Source organism: Triturus cristatus, chromosome 10, assembly GCF_964204655.1.
Source record: "Triturus cristatus chromosome 10, aTriCri1.1, whole genome shotgun sequence".
Classification (NCBI taxonomy): Eukaryota; Metazoa; Chordata; class Amphibia; order Caudata; family Salamandridae; genus Triturus; species Triturus cristatus.
In genome coordinates, this window is record NC_140593.1 from 79,293,850 (window position 1) to 79,313,195 (window position 19,346).

General features: G+C 45.2%; 1 protein-coding gene across 5 annotated transcripts in view; it reads left to right on the top strand.

Moving 5' to 3' along the window:
- KAT2B (lysine acetyltransferase 2B) overlaps window positions 1-4,645 on the top strand; it is a 271,057-nt gene extending 266,412 nt beyond the window's left edge. For all 5 annotated transcript variants that reach the window (XM_085630459.1, XM_085630461.1, XM_085630460.1 and 2 more), the window contains one exon: window positions 1,035-4,645. In XM_085630459.1, the coding sequence (XP_085486585.1) occupies window positions 1,035-1,228 (194 nt within the window). In that variant the 3' untranslated portion in view covers window positions 1,229-4,645. The remainder of the gene's footprint in view (window positions 1-1,034) is intronic.
- The last annotated feature ends 14,701 nt before the right edge of the window (window positions 4,646-19,346 follow it).

A 19,346-nucleotide genomic window follows, 5' to 3' on the forward strand; every position in this document is an offset into this window, starting at 1 on the left:
CTTTCTGGTAGAGTATCTAGCCTCAGATTCCGCACCATCCTGCCTGTTCTGTGATTGGACTCTATTCATCAATAAGATCCGAAGTCTAGGAATCTGCAAAATGTCTGCCAATTTGATTTTGGGGCTCTGCGTATGGAGGCGTGGAAAGTCTCAAAAGCAAGTGATATAACGCGGGAGTGGCGCCTATGTAGGCCAACGCGTAATTTCCGCAGGGGGAAGGCATCAGTGCAGAGCCGCAAGGCACCACATTACAGCTCACACAGGTGCTGATGAAAAGTTTACGGATCCTGTTTGATGATTGGGGAATATTTAAAAGGTGAGAAATCTGCAGCTAGTCTCAACAAAAAAGAGCATTACCAAAGGGAAATAACTTGTGGTTCTTGGTGAAAGATCATTGCTCACCAACCGTCAATGCTTACAAATATGGCTCCCAGGGCCTGACATAGAATGGCAGAGTTAACAATCATAAAGGCGATCCTAACGATTGGGAATAAGGAAGGAAATGAGAATAACCCATTAAAAAAAAAAATCAAATACAACCATAGCAGGCAGGCATATATGCACTGACCTGTTTTCAACTGGGACCTCCCGATCTTCTTTTATAGATACTGCAAAGGGATTTCGGTTGTACATCTGAAGAAAAAGCAACTCCTATACATATTAATTCTATCTTTAGGAGATTGAATTTGAAGATCATGCAGTAGTTTACAACTATGGAAGTCGAATAAAACTCATTACAGTCCACATAAGTGGCAGACAAATTCAGAAGCAAAGGTGTTCTTTATTCTCTTCTTCAGCAGTAAACAAAGGTGTCAGTCATTGTTTATAATAATTTTTTTTTAAAGTAGTTCGATGGTTGCCCAACAGGCGATTTCTTACATGGGGTAAAAAGTACCAAGCCTGTGGTCTGATAATGTTAATGTTGTTGCCAACTACTCAGTAACTTGAACTTCAATTCAAGTAGACTGTGACTAGAATTTATTTGTTCTGTGCAATGGGAAATGGAAGTGAACCATGTTTGTTTTTTTGTGCAGATTTGAAAACGATGAGCGAGCGCCTAAAGAACCGATACTACGTGACTAAGAAACTTTTTATGGCAGATTTACAGCGCATCATTACGAACTGCAGGGAGTACAACCCTCCAGAGAGTGAATACTTCAAATGTGCCAATTTGCTGGAGAAATTCTTCTACACCAAAATCAAAGAGGCTGGGTTAATGGACAGATGATGTTCTTTGTCTGCTCTGAGCAACCAGTTGTGCCTCGTCAGTGGCTAGTGTTCAGTTCACTCTTTGAAAACCAGCAGGACTTTTGGGACATCTGATTGGAACATTTAGCACTTTTTGTAACCCCTTTATGAGGGTATAGTGTTCTTTCAATTAAAATTTTTAAGCTAATAGAAGAAGATATTTACTTTTATGAAGTTAGCCGTTTTACTTTGTTGTCGTGAATCTTTGCTGCATGTATGTTTTGATAGTGAGCAAGCTTTCGGTGTGGATTACCCCCTTTAGAAAAGCTATGCACATGGACGTCAGCAAGCGCAAAACCTTGGGACATATTATTTTAGGTTTGTTTATTTTCTGCAAACAATGAAATTGCTTTTGTACAAAAACCTGAATTATGCAAGCTGCAGACATAAGACCATTCACTCATAACAATTGAATATAACATCTAGTTTATTTGCATAAATAATTCCCCTTGCTCCCTGAAATCTGCACTCTTCATTTGCTGGCCTTGCAATATAGTCTTTCTAGCAAATGGGGCAAAGAGGCTAGTTATGTCAAAGTGCAAATAACAGTTCCCATTTTTGAAATTCACATTTATTGGGGAAAACATGATATGGAGGAGTGTATCACAAAGCTGTCTGGAGTAGTGCATATTCAATTTATTTGCTTGGGGATAGAGTGAGCAGCTTCACAAACCCAATGCCCCTGCCCTGCGTAAAATGGGTTCTGGAATTGGTGGATGGGATTGATTGAAAGATGAGTTATGTTGTGCAGAAGTTCAGTATTTAAATAGCTGTGACCATATCGCTTTACATCATATTCTGACATCTAACTTGGAATCTTTGGCCTCTGAACTCTCCCCCAAGTTCTCCATTGCTGAAAAATCATGTCACCAGCAGGTTTTCATATTTAAATATTTTGCAAAATCTATTTGTACTTATTCATTGTCAAAGTTCATATCCATATCACTCCTCCAAAAGACAAACCGTGTATTTGAACATGGATTTGAAACAACAATTCCTCCCCAATGATAATATTTATTTACATCTACCTCTTTTTTGCATAAATGTCCTTGTTTGTTCTGTATAAAAGAAACAAAGGTTTTTTTAACCAAAACCTGTAGTTTTGTGCTTCAGAGGAGGGAGAGGCCAAAGGCAAACCTGTGGACAATCGAGTGTCCTCAAATGTAAACTGAAAGGCATCTTAGAATGGAATTTCATTTTCCATCTAACCTTGAAGTGAAAAAAGGTGAACTTGTATCATATGGACTGTCTCACACTGTTACCATTCGTTTTGTGGTAATAAGTCGCTAATCCTGATTGATACTGCTTTCCATTTTGGTAACATTTGTGCAACACAAGGGGTAAGGGAGAGTCTTGATCTGCAATTGATTATCAGGGAGGTGGAAGTCACTTTGCCACAAACTGGAAATTATCTGGAGGGGTGTTATTGCTTTAAGAACTAAGGCACATTTCTGCTCAGTGTTTTTTTTAAGTCTTTCGAACTTTAAATACTTTACAGCTTCTGGTAAAGGAAAAACCTTATACTTTTGCACTGTAGTGAGCTTCCATCACATTGTCACTTTTCTAGACCTCTGCTAATTTACTGCATGTTCGTACAGAAGTGTCATAAGTACTGAAACATGTACTGCTACATTAGATACAACACTTCTCTGATGATATATTGATGGGACATTTTGTTAAAGAACAGATTCTGCGCTATCTAATTTGATGGTTGAAAAATGTTCAGAAGTTCCACCTTATGTGAAATCTAAGTTTGTGAGATCGAAGTTTGTAAAGGATCAGTGCCTGTTGTGTAAAGTAACACCTTCAAAACATGAAATTATTGAAATACTCTAGGTTCCAATATAATTATCATTTGTTGCAGCACATTTATTCCTGCATATCATGGCACATTTTGACACATTCTATGTCTCTGATATCTCACTAGTGTCTAACGGGACTTAATGCTCTATAAGCCACAAATTCTGAAATTTTATTTCTTCATGCTGTACATCTAAAACGCTCTTCAAACTGATCTTAAAATCAAATGTATCCATAGTCTGACATTTTCTTTGCAGTTGTTACAAGCGGTACCATAAATCTGCTCCAAATGTCCGTGTTCACCCTGGGCTATTTCTCTGACTGTTATGTGCTAGAATCTAGGGGTAAACTACAGATGTTTAATGTACCTTGCTCAGTCCTCTAGGCTCTAGTAACCACTACTGTAATACACTGTTGATGTTATATAATTGCTTTCGCTTATGCAGGACATAAGTAAATAACTTAAATCTATAATAAGTTAAATAAGTAATATTGAAATGTGCTTTGCTAGAAAGTTTTTTTTAATATCTTATTTTTTCTGATCTAGTTAGGAAGTAGATTTTTAAGATAATATATTCTGCAAATTTTTAATTTACTGTACATTCCACATGACAGTTTGCAAAACATGTATATATATATTTTAGTAACTGTGATTGAATATGAATGAGGGTCAATGCTGTGTTCATATTCCAATAGGCTCTATTCCAAGACCTTAATCAATCTTAGAGTGCTCAGATAGGTAATTGATTATGCTACAGGACAGAGGCTTTCATGACTAGGTGCAGGGTTTTATAACATGCAGATAGTGACTGTCTGCACCCCCTCCAGCAAACTAAAGCAGATGGCCACTTTTGCACATAAACACTATATTGAAGATAATGTATATTTTCCTGTTATAAAAGGTTGAAACTCTGCTGAAGGAAAGCAAAATCAGAATTCCCTGGGTTTTCATTGCTTTCTTTATTTCTATATTTTTACATCTATAAGGACTCTCTAGAAAGACTGGAATTGAATTTACGTATTCGGTGGATTATATGCACTATACTAGTGCTGCAAAAGGTTGGTCTTTTCATTTTGTTAGAAAGACTATAAATATATTGTAGAAAAAAAATAATTTATTTAAATGCCTTCAGTTAAACTGATGGGGAGAGTCTACCTGACTACATTGTTAAAAATATACCTTTTGTAAATTATTTATTTTAATAGTTTTATTTCGAACAAACAGATTTGCACTCAAAGGTACATAACAATTGCATTACAACTTTCACGCTGGATTTTAGTGCACTCTTTATAGAAGTGGAATTGAAAAACTTACATGACTTGATATCCTACGACAATTATAATACTTTTTTTTTTGCATCTTACTGGATTTTTTTTAGTAGATCTTGTATAGTCTTCTCTGGATAAATGACTGTTCCATTTCTTTAATGAAATGTATGTTTTCTAATTTTAAGTATTTTCATATTATATAGATATTGTGCAATAATACCATGGTAGGATGTATGATTGCCAGATAGTTTGATTTTGCCTTTGTAAAATTAATATATTGTACAGCTGGTACAGAATTTAAATTATAAAGAAATAAGTAAATCCCAAATTCTGTTTGTTTTACTTGATTGAAGTATTATTTTATTGAAGTGCTTGAAATGTTTAAGAGTAGAAATGTGAATCCTTTTGCATTTCATAGGGTAGGGCATTAGAAAGAAACTTCACTATTTTTTTTTATTGCAGTCTGGATCAAATTACCACAGTTCATAGTCAAGTCATCTGAGCATGTTCATGGAAGTGATACCATGCATTATGCTCGTCTTTCTAAGTAAAATGAGACTACAAACTCAAGAAAATAATTCAAAAAACAGAATGAAAAGAATCCCAGTCACCCCCATGTGACATTCTGTTAAGATTTTGTTAAAATGTCCATGGTCAAAAGGAATAAGAATAGAAGTTAGTGGCCAACGTAGTCACCAGACATGCTTGTCAAATAGAGGGAACTCCTCCCAGCCAGGTAGATATCCAGTCAGCTGGTGAACCAGGTTACATCAAATCAAGATAAGTGCAGCTGGCAAGTTTTGTCCTTTAGTGCCGTCCTGCAGCCAGCCCTCTCTGCCTCTCACATCACCTCTTCCCTACATTAGCCAGACTCGCATTTGGGAAGTTAGAGGGAGCTTCTCTTTCCATAGAAGTCTGACCGCTGAAAGACCATATTTAGGGTGGGCTTAAAAGTTATTTTTCTCCTCCTCAGAAGGTTAATGCAGGTGAGTGTTTTGGAACTGGGTGTCCACCCTTTTAAATGATCTACAATTATAATTGTGTCTTGAGAGCAAATTAGTTGAAGAACCTTAACAGTGGGTTAGAAGGGGATTTAATCATTCCCTTTCTTTGAATTCGGAGCAATGAACTCAAATACTATTTATCATTTATTGCACCTTTATATGTAAAGCCAAGGTTTTAATTTTTAATTTAAGTCAGCAGAGTAACTTCAAATTTACTATCCCATTCTTCCTGCCCTTAAATTGCTTTTAGAGCATTGCATTTGTTGGCCATAGATACATATGCTTAGCATATTCCTGCCATCTAGCGTCGGACTCGGACATTTGTAACATGTTTTTTTTTCAAAGAAGTCTTTTGTGTCACACAGTTTAGTGACGCCTCCTATAGTTTGTATTGCACATGATCAACCGCTCCTTTGTTACGTTGTTTTTCTCAGACCTCTGGAATCGAAGCTTCGACCAGGTTTCACCGTCCTTTTTGGTGGCCAATACATCACCCTTACACATAAACTAGCAAAAACCTTGTCTACTTACTGGTTTCCTGCAGACTTTTCTGCTCTGGCCGGCTCCACTTCAACTTTGTTTCAGTGCCATAATCTTTCACTCAACACACAGAGTGATGGTATAGACTCCTTTCAGCTTTTGTCCCAAATGCCATGCAGAGTACTCCAGGCAAGATCACCATCCAGTCTGCAACCTCTGCCTGGCTCCAGAACTAGAGGGAACATTGTGTGAAGCGTGCCTGGCCTTTTCGATCGAAAAACAAACTTAGCAATCAATCAATCAATAAGAGCATTTGTAAAGCGTGCTAGTCACCCGTGAGGGTCTCAAGGCGCGGGGGGTGGGGTGGGGGGGAGGCTGCTACTGCTCGAATAGCCAGGTCTTGAGTAGTCTCCTGAAGGTTAGCAGGTTTTGGGTCTGCCGTAGGAGGATGGGGGAGGGTGTTCCAGGTCTTAGCAGCGAGGTAGGAGAACGATCTGCCTCCGGAGGTCGCTCTTCGGATGCGGGGGACGGTGGCGAGGTCGGCAGAGCGGAGCTGGCGGTGAGGGGTGTAGAAGGGGAGTCGTATGTTGAGGTATGCTGGTCCGGTGTTGTGGAGTGCCTTGTGTGCGTGGGTGAGGAGCTTGAAGGTGATCTTGTTGACGGGGAGCCAGTGCAGGTCTCTCAGGTGGGGTGTGACGTGGCTGCGGCGAGGGATGTCGAGGATCAGGCATGCAGAGGCGTTCTGGATGCGTTGTAGAAGTTTCAGGAGTTTGGCCGAGGCTCCTGCGTAGAGGGCATTTCCATAGTCCAACCTGCTGCTGACGAGGGCCTGGGTGAACGTTCTTCTTGTTTCGGTGGGGAATCACCTGTAGATCTTGCGGTGCATGTGGGAGGGTGTTGAAGCAGGAGGACGAGACGGCGTTGACCTGCTTTGTCATGGAGAGAGTAGAGTCGAGGATGAACCCCAGGTTGCGTATGTGGTCGGTGGGTATGGGTGCTGATCCCAGTGCGGTTGGCCACCAGGTGTCGTCCCAGGCCGAGGGGGTGGAGCCGAGGATGAGGACTTCTTTCTTGTCTGGGTTTAGCTTCAGGCGGATGTTCATCCACTCGGCGACGGCTTTCATTCCTTCGTGGAGGTTGGTTTTGGCAGTGAGGGGGTCCTTGGTGAGGGGAAGGATCAGCTGGGTGTCGTGGGCGTAGGAGATGATGTTGAGGTCGTGCAGTCGGGCGAGCGGTGCCATGTAGATGTTGAACAATGTCAGGCTGAGGGATGAACACTGGGGTACGCCGCAGATGATCTCGGTGGCTTCATAGCGGAAAGGGGTGAGGCGGACGCTCTGGGTTCTGCCGGAGAGGAAGGAGGTGGTCCAGTCCAGAGCCTTGTCTCGGATCCCTGTGTCGGTAGGGTGCGGTAGCAGACAGTGTCGAAGGCGGCTGATAGGTCCAGGAGGATGAGGGCCGCTGTTTCGCCGTTGTCCAGCAGGGCCCTGATGTCATCGGTGGCGGCAATGAGGGCAGTTTAGGTGCTGTGGTTGCTGCGGAACCCGGACTGGGATGGGTCCAGGATGCTGTTCTCCTCGAGGTAGCGGGTCAGTTGTCTGTTGACAGTCTTTTCAATGACCTTCGCCGGGAACGGGAGCAGGGAGATGGGCCGGAAGTTCTTGAGGTCCTTAGGGTTAGCCCTGGGGTTTTTGAGTAAGGCGTTGATCTCGGCCTGCTTCCAGCTCTCTGGGAAGGTCGCTGTCTCGAAGGAGATGTTGATGACTTTCCGGAGATGGGGTGTGATGGTGGTGCTGGCCCTATTGAAGATGTGGTGTGGGCATGGGTCTGACGGCGAGCCAGAGTGGATGGTGTTGTCGTCGTTTATGTTGGTGCAGGAGAGCAGGGGGATCGGTGTGGATGGTGGCCGTGGGGACGGAGGTCTCAGTGGCTGTCGGGGCGGTCATGACGTTGAAGCTGTCATGGATGTCTGCGATCTTGCGATGAAAAAAGGTGGCGAGGGAGTTGCACAGTCTTGCGAAGGTCGGATGTTGTTAGTGTTGGAGCTGAGGTTGGAGAGTTCCGTCACGATGTTGAAGAGCTCTTTGCTGTTGTGTTCGTTGTTGTCTAGGCGGTCTTTGAAGGAGGCCTGTTTGGCGGATCTGATGAGTTGGTGGTGTCGGCGGGTGGCGTTCTTGTGGGCTGCGTAGCTGTCTGGCGTCTGTTCACGGTGCCATTTCTTCTCTAGTTTTCGGCAGGTTTGCTTGGAGGCCCTCAGTGAACCAGCTGGCTTTCTTGCTGGTGTGTCTGTTGGAGGGTTTCTTGATCGGGGCAAGACTGTTGGCGCAGTCGTCGATCCACTGTCTGAGGTTGGGGGTGGCGTTGGTGGGGTCGGTGGGTGGGCTCCGGGCGAGGGTGGTGGTTAACTGGTCTTCGGTATCTTTGCTCCAGCAGCGGCGATGGATCTGTTGGGTGCGGTGGTGCGTGATGGGTTTCCGGAAGGTGAAGTGGATGCAGCGACGGACGGTCCAGTGGAGTTCCGGGGTGTGGCTGAAGGAGACATGGGAGCTTGCGGAGAAGATGGGTTCAAGCGTGTGGCCGGCAGAGTGGGTGGGTGTTGTGACGAGCTGTCCGAGTCTGAGGTTGGCGAGGTTGTCAATCACGGTGGTGGAGCTGGTGTCGTTGTTCTCGAGGTGAACAAGGCTTGCCTTAGGTGCGCCATAGAAGGGGACGTGGGAGGGAGGCGGGAGCGGGGCGGCGAATGGGCGCGGGCCGCAGGGGAGGCAGCTAGCAGGCGAAAGAGTGAAAATAATGCAAAAAGGAATGACACAGCTGAAACAGATAAACCAGAATAAAAACAAAATAAGGCTGAGAACGGGGACAGCTGACTTACAGCAGCGGCGAACTCACAGCAGCAGCGGGTAGAGGCAGTAACACACAGGTGGTGCTGTGCGGCATTTGGAGCGGCCTAACCTGCAAGCAGGGTCAAGGGTCTCTCTCCTCACCACGCAGCGGCTGCCATATAAGGGGAGGTGGGAGGGAGGAGCAGCTGGGAGGCGGGAGCGGGGTGGCGAATGGGTGCGCAGGGGGGCCGGGCTGCAGGGGAGGCAGTGGCGGGAAAACGAGCGGGAGCTAGCGGGCGAAACAGTGAAAATAATGCATATAAAGGAATAAGACAGCTGAAACAGATAAACCAGAATAAAAACAAAATACAGGCGGCACAAAAACAAAATAAGGCTGAGAAGGGGGGCAGCTGACTTACAGCAGTGGCGAACTTACAGAAGCAGCGGGTAGAGGCGCGAACACACAGGTGGTGCTGTGCGACGTGGGGGGCGGCCTAACCTGCAAGCAGAGTCAATGGTCGCAACAATGAAGACAGTGCCCCACAATGCAGGCGCCCCAAACAGAAGATGCACCCGACAGCTTCGGGGAGCTGATGAGGCTAGAGCCAGATAACAGCCTCCACGCTGAAGGAAACATCAAAGAGGAGGCAGAAGCACAGGGCGCACCAAGGAACGTCCCCATTCTTTTCGCTAGTAGTGAGGAAGGGTTCAACTCTGACCACGAACTAGACACTCCACTGATCGCTTCAACAGGGCATGCGAGTATGGTGGCGAAATCCTCACACACCCAAACTAAAGTACATGCTCACGGAAACCCATTGCCCTCGGGCCATGGAGGCGTCCAGCTTAAGGCAAAGGAGCAGACAGTCGTCCCTCCACCTAACCTATCTGTAAAGGCCGCTGATAAGCCTAAGGCGTTGACTGGTCCAAAGTCAGTTTCGCAGCCCATGTTGAAAAAACACCTATCGATGTTGGAAAAGCCTTCAGAGTAAAAATCTCTCACCGAAAGATCAAGAGCGTCTTTTGAGTCCAACCCATGATCTGAGTCTAAAACACCCTTGGTGCCGAAAGCCTCTTTGCATTCGAAGCCTACATCCATGGCGAAAACTATATCCAAAAAAATCTTCGAGTACTTCCAAGACACTAAATGCCTACGGCACCAGAACTGCCTTTTCAGCTTATTTGAACAAAATTACTGTAAAGGCTCGACGCCAGACAGAAGACTGTTTAAAAACCCAGATACATGAAGGGTGGTAACCAAACCACCCCTCCCACTGCAGACTTACTACAAAAAACGAAAAAAGACTTTAGAGGAAGAAAAACATGGGGTCTCCAGGACCAAAGCATCCATGGTAAAAACAGAAGGACAGAGGCACCAGTCCAATCAGATTTTCACCTGAAACTTTACCACATCTCCCACCTACTCTCCTTCCACCACCTACTCTTTCTCTGCTGCCTATACCAGCTGTACTTTCACCTCTTCTAACCTCATCACAATGCTCCCCTCATGTTCACCCACATGGGACAACTACCACAGCTTCTCTGGGTGAGCAGAGCACTGGGGATTGTATTGACCCCTACTACACTCTGTAATGTCCAGACCCCCAGGGAGATACAGATATCCTCGATCAATCATGGGATGAAAATAAAGTATCTCCACAAGAGGATACAAAACTATACCCCTCCAAACATTCCCCTCCAGACCATATCACCACATATCAGGAGATACTTGGCAGAGCTGTGGAATATCATAAAGTTGACATGCACACAGTAGAGGACGAAGATGACTTTCTAGTGGAGACGCTCTCCAAAACGCCACGCACTGTCCACTTTTTACTAGTGTTAAAAGGCATGCTTAAACCTACCACAGATATTTTCAAGCTATCTGTCAAATCAGGAGTCAACCCTAGGGTTGACAAGAAGTACAAACCCTAACCAGCCCACCCAACTATATAAAGGGCACGTTTCCCCCGATTCCCTTGTAGTGCACACTTGCTAGAAAACGTGCAAATTTACAAGGTACCGCCTACAGATAAGGAGAGAAAAACATTTGATGCTACAGGTAAAAATGTTGCAGCCCCGGCAGCAAACCACCTTCGAACTGCCAGTTCTGTCGGCCTACTCTCCAGATACAACAGAGAACATTGGGATGAGATGCAGGATTTGCTCAACGCCTTCCTGAGCAATGCAAACAAAAGGGGGCAGAATTAGTTGAGGATAGAATCATATCTAATGCTACCGTACAATGTGCCTTAGACTCAGTGGACACTAGTGCAAGAGAGGTCAACACTAGTGTTATTATCAGAAGCCATGCTTGGCTAAGGGTGTCCAGGTTTAAACCTGATGTCCAGCAGTACCTCATCAGTTTACAATTTAATGGAAAACACCTGTTCGAGGCATATGAGCTGCTGCAGTCACATTATTGCATTAGATCGCCGCCTAGTGTTGGGTCCGGATGTTGCACGTTGTTGTCTTGGAAGAGTCTTCGAGGTCTCACAAGATAGGTGACTCCTCCCCTGGACTACAGTGCGCATGGACAGCACCTTCATCTTCAGATTGTTTTTTTCCGCCATCGGGTTCGGATGTACTGCGACGCCAACTTTGACTCTGAAGTTTTCAACTTTATTCATAGCAAATCAAAAGTATCTCGACGGGATTGCTCTCCAGTCGGTACCCTACAACTATACAAGACTTTATTTCCCATATTTTCATCGGCGCAGGCCTCCGGGCCTATCGACGCCACGTGGGCCTCGGGCCCATGGAAAGGACCCCTTTCAAAAAATGCCCCCAGTGCGGTACTAAATACCCACACACGGATCATCACCCAGTGTGCAACAGATGCCTATCTCCGGAGCATAAGGAAGAAGACTGTTCAGCTTGCGCACTCTTCCGTTCCAAAAAGACAATCAGGAACCGGAGGGCCCATCGACAAGCGATGCATCAACAAGCAGCAGCACCGGCACCGGACGACATCTTCGACGACCCCTCAGATGCCGAGGATTCGGACGACCTACAACTCGTCACAGTCGAAGAATCGGACTCAGATGACCCAATCCCAGCGGGCAGCACGTGAGTACCGAAGCCCCTGTCCCAATCACCCCACATAAGGCTCCGGTCAAGACATCGCCACAAGGCCTTCGTCACGATCGAAAAATCCCTTCGGAAGCCCCGCCCTCGGGCCCGGCTCCGAAGATAATAGAAAAGCCTTCCGGTAGCTCGGGACTGAGCAAACCGCATCTCCCAACACCAAAAATGCCTTCGGTGCCAAGAAAAACACATACGGCACCAACTCCGGCACCGTGAGACTCGACCGTTCCCAAAAACGTCGAGCCGAAGCATCTCGAGCCGAAAACGGTCGATCCCAAGAAATATCGACCCGAAAAAGTTAATCGACCCGAAAAAGACAAACGACTCCAAAAAGGTCACCGAGCCTAAAAAACAGATCGAACCCAAGAAAACGGTCGATCCGAAAAAGGACGTCTAGGTCCATAAAGCTGCCGAACCGAACAAAAACAAGGTTCCCGAGCCAAACAAGTCGAAGCCGAAGCCTACAAAACCTTCGACTCCCAATAAGAAAAACCACAAATCTTCGGTGCCGAAACCAACAAATTCAGAGGAGGAACTATTTTATCCGGATCCTGTCAATCCAAAACAGGGAAAAATAGTCATTGACCCTAAAACAGGTCATATGGTGCTCCACAAAAGGAAAATTCCTCCTGCCTTACCCTCTCCTATTCCTCTTAAAAGGAAAGACATTGCTACTTCTCCTATTAGACCTGTTACTCCTCCTCCTCTCTCTCCTATTATGCCTTATGTGCCATACACACCTCCCATGCCTCAACAGCCTGATGGGGACCCAGATGATGACATAAATAATGATCCACAAGACCCTTATGTAGATCCTGATGACACAAATCCCAACCAGGACACATGGGGAGACCCATATTCACCGGACAATAACCCACCTATTCTAGTCCCCACACCATATCTTTCAAAACCATCCCCTCCTGACGACACCATTGCATTCCATCAGTTGGTAGACAGAGCTGCTAGTTTCCACGGGGTAGATATGCATGCTGATCCTATGGAAGAGGATTTCTTGCAGGACACCTTCCCAACCACAGAAAGAAGTGTACGCACATTACCCATGCTCAAAGGAGTTTTAAAACATGCACCAGAAATATTCAAAGACCCAATTAGGGGTAGAATACTCAACCCTAGGGTAGAAAAGAAATATCGAGCAGCACCCTCTGACCCTACATACATCAAGGGTCAACTACAGTTTGATTCTCTAGTAGTTGCTAATGCCAGAAAAAGGGCCAACTCACAAACCACTGGTGACTCTGCACCACCAGAAAAAGAGTCCAAACTACTAGAGGCATCCGGGAAAAGGGTAGCTTCACAAGCAGCCAACACCTGGAGAATAGTTAACACACAAGCATTGTTAGCTAGATATGACAGGGCGCACTACGACAAGTTAGAGGAGCTACTACAACATCTCCCTGAGCCATATAAACAACAGGCAAATGACCTTATCCATGAAGGAAAGTTAATCACTAATGCTTCAATAAAGTGTGCTCTAGATGCAGCTGACACAGCCTCTAGAACAGTGAATACAAGCGTGATGTTGAGGAGACACGCATAGCTTCGCATATCGGGTTTCAAACCAGAGGTGCAAACCACTATTCTCAATCAACCCCTTAACCAAGATTTCCTGTTCGGGCCGGAAACGGATGTCCTATTAGACAAAATGAAAAAGGATACTGACACAGCTAAATCTATGGGTGCACTGCAGTTTTACCAATCCAAACATTCCTTTCGTAGATCCTCCTATAGAGGTACAGGGAGAGGAAATAATACACAAACCTCTCAAACTTTCCAAACTACCTCCCAAAACACATTTCGCAGAGGAGGATATAGAGGAAACAATACTAAAGGCAGAGGTAGAGGTAACAACAACAACCGTACCTCCACCACTCCCAAACAGTGACCTCTTACACCTGCCTCCAGACCACTTAACACCAGTCGGAGGCAGAATATCACAGTTCCTACCTGTCTGGGAATCCATCACAACAGACAGGTGGGTGAAGCAAATTATCCATTCTGGTTACTGTCTAGAACTTACATCTACTCCACCCAACATACCACCCAAACACAGACCAATGTCGGAGGAACATACCATACTATTACAACAGGAGGTCTTAGCAATGCTACAAAAGCACGCTATAGAACCAGTTCCTCTGCAACAACAAGGGAAGGGAGTTTACTCTCTCTATTTCCTAATCCCCAAAAAGGATGGCTCCCTCAGGCCCATTCTTGACCTTCGTCCCCTCAATCAATATATACACTCCGATCATTTCCACATGATCACACTCCAACAAGTACTACCACTACTACAGCAAGGCGACTTTCTCGCCACGCTAGATCTAAAAGATGCATATTTTCACATACCTATTCATCCCGCACACAGGAAATACCTCAGATTTGTAGTGCAGGGACAGCACTACCAATTCAAAGTCCTACCCTTCGGAGTAACAACAGCACCAAGGGTGTTCACAAAATGCTTAGCACTAGTGGCAGCACATCTAAGGAGACAACATATTCATGTGTTTCCATACCTAGACGATTGGCTGATAAAAGCCAAATCACATCAACAATGCCTGCAACACACAGTGACCACAATCCATCTATTACACAACCTTGGATTTTCCCTCAACTACCCAAAATCCCATCTACAACCCTGCCATATACAGCAGTATCTGGGAGCAACTATAGACTCCACAGTAGCAAAGGCTTACCCAGCTCCAGCCAGAATACAAAATATTCCAGCAATGATCCTAAAATTCCAACCTCAAACTCTTTTGACAGCAAGAGTGTTTGTTTATGCAACTCATAGGCATGATGGCATCTTGCATATTCATAGTCCCACATGCTCGGCTACAAATGCGTCCCATACAAGAATGCCTAGCAAAACAATGGAACCAAGCTCAAGGGAAACTAAAAGACCTAGTGTTGGTAGACAGTCGTACCCATCGCTCTCTGCAGTGGTGGAACACACAAAACCTTTCAAAAGGACGACTGTTCCAAGAGCCAGTCCCACAAGTAGTGTTAACAACGGACGCATCACTCACAGGGTGGGGAGCCCATCTGCTTCAACATACAGTGCAAGGTCTATGGACACCGCACCAAAAAATACACCACATAAACTATCTAGAATTACTGGCAATCTTTCAAGCAATGAAAGCTTTTAAAAAACACATAGCCAACAAAACTGTTCTAGTCCGGACGGACAATATGACAGCAATGTTCTATATACAGAAACAGGGGGGGACACACTCTCTGCAGCTATCACAACTAGCGCAAAGTATATGGAGATGGGCCATTCCACAAAACATCCATCTTCTAGCAGAACATCTCCCAGGAGTAAACAACCAGATTGCAGACACAGTCAACAGATCCACGAATGGGAAATTCACCCAGAAGTCCTACTCCCATTCTTTCAAACATGGGGACACCCAGACATAGATCTGTTCACCACAAAGGAAAACGCAAAATGCCCATCCTTCGCCGCCAGGTTCCCGCAGTCGGAGGGCAATGCGATATGGATGAACTGGTCAGGCAGATTTGCATACGCTTTTCCGCCAACCCCACTCATTCCATTAGTGGTACGCAAACTAAAGCAACAGACACTTACGATGATCCTAGTTGCTCCCACATGGGCACGACAACCATGGTACACAACACTCCTAGAACTCTCTGTAGTCCCTCATCAAAAACTACACCTCTCTCCAAAACAACTCACACAGAACCATGGAAAGATACAACACCCAGACCCCAATCAAATGAACCTAGCAATCTGGCTCCTGAAGTCTTAGAGTTCGGATACCTTAACCTGCCTCCTGATTGTATGAATATCATCAAAGAGGCAAGACGTCCCACTACCAGAGCCTGTTACGCAAACAAATGGAAAAGATTTGTTATCTACTGCCAAAATAATCAAATCAATCCACTAGACGCTTCTGTACAAAACATAATTTGTTATCTACTACACTTACAAAGATGTAATCTAGCATATTCATCTATAAGATTACACCTAGCGGCTATTGCAGCATACCTCCAGAACAGACAACACGTGTCTCTTTTCCGAATACCACCCATTAAGGCATTTATGGAAGGGCTCAAAAGAATAATCCCTCCAAGATTTCCACCTTCCCCAGTCTGGAATCTTAATATTGTACTAACTAGACTTATGGGTCCACCCACCCTTTGAGCCTCTACATTCTTGCGAATTACAGTTCCTAACATGGAAGGTGGCATTTCTAATAGCAATCACTTCACTCAGAAGAGTGAGTGAATTGCAAGCACTAACAATTCAAGAACCTTTCATGCAAATACATCAAAATATGGTAGTTCTCAGAACAAACCCTAAATTCCTACCAAAGGTCGAAACTAGTTTTCACATTAACCAATCAATTGAGTTACCTGTCTTTTTTCAAAAACCACAGTCAGTAGCTGAAAGAGCACTCCACACACTGGATGTCAGAAGGGCTCTACTCTACTACATAGACAGAACTAAACCATTTAGGAATACAAAACAATTGTTTGTGTCTTTCTGTCAACCTCATTAGGGTAACCCTATTTCAAAGGCAGGGATAGCCAGATGGATAGTTAAGTGCATACAAATATGTTATCAAAAAGCTAAACGCACCTTAACTATTCCCCCAAGAGCACATTCCACGCGCAAAATGGGGGCATCCATGGCTTTTCTAGGGAATATCCCCTTAGAAGACATTTGTAAGGCAGCTACATGGTCTACCATACATACCTTCACTAAACACTATTGTGTTGATGTGCAAGCCAAACAACAAGCTTCTGTAGGTCAGGCTGTCCTTAAAACACTTTTCCAGACTACTGCAACTGACACCGGTAACCACCACTAGAGGAGGAACTGCTATACAGTCTATGCAATAATATGACTGCAGCAGCTCATATGCCTCGAACGGTAAATGCTACTTACCAGTATGCATCTGTTCTTGGCATGTAGTGCTGCTGCAGTCACATGCCCACCCTCCTCCCTGGTGCCGAGCACAGTTGCAGTACTATCTTACTTAGATACATTTACATGGACACATTTCTTTCTATTACTATCCTCCATCTTTGCCACAATGGCAAAAAAACAATCTGAAGATGGAGGTGCTGCCCATGCGCACTGTAGTCCAGGGGAGGAGTCACCCATCTCGTGAGACCTCGAAGACTCTTCCAAGACAACAACGTGCAACATCCGGACCCAACAATAGGCGGCGATCTAATGCAATAATGTGACTGCAGCAGCTCTACATGCCAAGAACAGATGCATACTGGTAAGTAGCATTTACCTTTTGCTCCACAAGTGGACGAAATGCTGGAAAAAATTAAAAAAAGATACTGACACTGCTGAAGCCATGGGTTCCCTTCAAACATACCAACATAGGGGGTCCTTTTAGAAGGGCGTCCAATCCTACTACCTGTACAAACATAGGTACCACTCACAAGCCACAAACCTCCTACCAATCACAGTATACATGCGGCGCATACTATAAACCACACTACAGAGGCAATGCCAACAGGGGTTGGAGACGTGGTTGCACTTCCAAGAGAGAGACTTCCACCAAACAGTGACTCCGTCTGCTTCTCCCCCGCCTCCATTTAACACCAGTGGGGGGACAGTTACAGGACTACCACGCACATTGGGTACAAATTACCTCAAATGAGTGGGTCTTCTCAATAAAACAATATGGATATTGTCTAGAAGTCCCCTCTACTCCACCCAATATCTCACCTCGAACTCGAGCCATTTCACATCAGCACTAAACGCTCCTACAAGAGGATATTCAAGCTCTGCTTCAAAAAGGGGCCATAGAGCCTGTCCCAAAGCAAGCGGTGCAAAAGGGGGTGGTGATGGACTGAGCATCAGAACCAATCAAACACTCACACCCAGTCAACAGATCTGGGTTTGATCCATCACCGTTCTTTAGCCCACTCTGCCACCCCAGTTCAAACATAGCCATATGCAAGTCAGTCTGACCCTGTGCCTCATGGGAACAGTCCAGCCCGAACTGCCAAGCCACGCCTTCCCTGGACCGGAAACAAGCTTCCTACGACCAGTTTCTGGCATTTCAGCCGTCTTCAGCCAGGCTTGCTTGAATCCAGTGGCAAAGTGAGCAAGGGACTCACGTCTGAGCATACCCTGCCAACTTATGGCGAACAAAGCGGTACAAAAGGGGGTGGTGTCCCAAAGCAAGGCCAAGGGGCAAACTCACTGTATTTTCTCATGCCAAAGAAAGATGGCACCTCAAGCCTACACTGTTCCTAAAATCACTCAACAAATACATCCTATGAGAACACTTCAACTTCACTCAGTTGCGCATTTAAAAATGGGTATGGGGCATATGCCAGCCTTGCTCACTAAACTATTTGTAAGGAATTATTTGTAGTATATGTAGATAAATATTTAGTGCCCAACTCTTATCTCATACACAAGCCGCTTCCAAAATAAATAAAAAATATCGAGCAATAGAAAACGATGTCCCAAACAAATGTGTTTAGTTCATATGATGTAAACATTTTTACAAAAAATAGTCGGGGCCATCACACCTCTTGTTTAGGACATTCTTCACTGCAAAATTCCCATCTCGTAAAGGTGGGGCACACGAGACGTGGAGTTTGCCACAGTTCAGAACGAAAGAAAAGAGCTTACTCTTCATATGCGGGTTTTTACATCCCCGTCCTAGGGGAATGCTCTGTGGATAAACAAGCCAGAGATATCTGCATGGGTGTTTCACGTCTCACCGATGCCTGCAATGGTGTACAGAATGCGCCACGTGTCACCTCGATCTCCGCATGCACCGGTCAAGCCGCCCCAGTTGACTGAAATGTTCATTCAGCCACAGTGAAAACTCGAGTCTTTACCCACATTTATCGACAATGCAAAGCAGTCGCATGCATCACCCCGAACGCGCGGTCTCGAGAGCTGGTGCTTGAAGCCTTCACGTTTGGTCACCTTGACCTGCCATCTGAGAGCATGGTCATTCTTAAGGAAGCACCTCACTCTTTGTTTACTACTGTGACTGAACCTCTATTTATCGACTTCTTGCAACTCCATCACACGGTGTGGCGCCTCTACTCACCGAAGGAAGGAGAACTGGCCTCCACTACCGGTCCAGGACACTTCTCTGCAGTGGCTGCCTACTTAGAAAACAGACAACCCATTTCTTTAGGAAATTCCTGTCCACAAAGCATACATGAAAGGGTTTACAAGTGCCATTCCACAGATGTCACCCTGTGTGCCCACTGGGGATCTTAACACTGTACTCTCAAGATCAGTGGGTGCACCTTTGAGCCACTGCACTCAGTATTGGCAAACGTCAAGAGCCATCAGTGGAACCATTCCTACAGGCGCACACATCTGGGAGTCTTACATGCACGTCACAATTTCTTACTAAGGTAGTGTCACCAGTGACCTTCAAAATCCTTCAAGCAGGACAGAAAGGACCTTCCATCCATTAGCTGTCAAACGAGCGCTCATATACTGTGTCACTAGGATTATCCATGTGCACCTTGGGAAACGCAGCTCGCGAGGGGCAGAGCAGCATGGATTGTGAGGGGAATCCACGTCTGTTGTGCATGGACAAATAGACAACTCTCTGATATTCAAATGCTCCTTCCACACTCAAGGCAGCTTCGG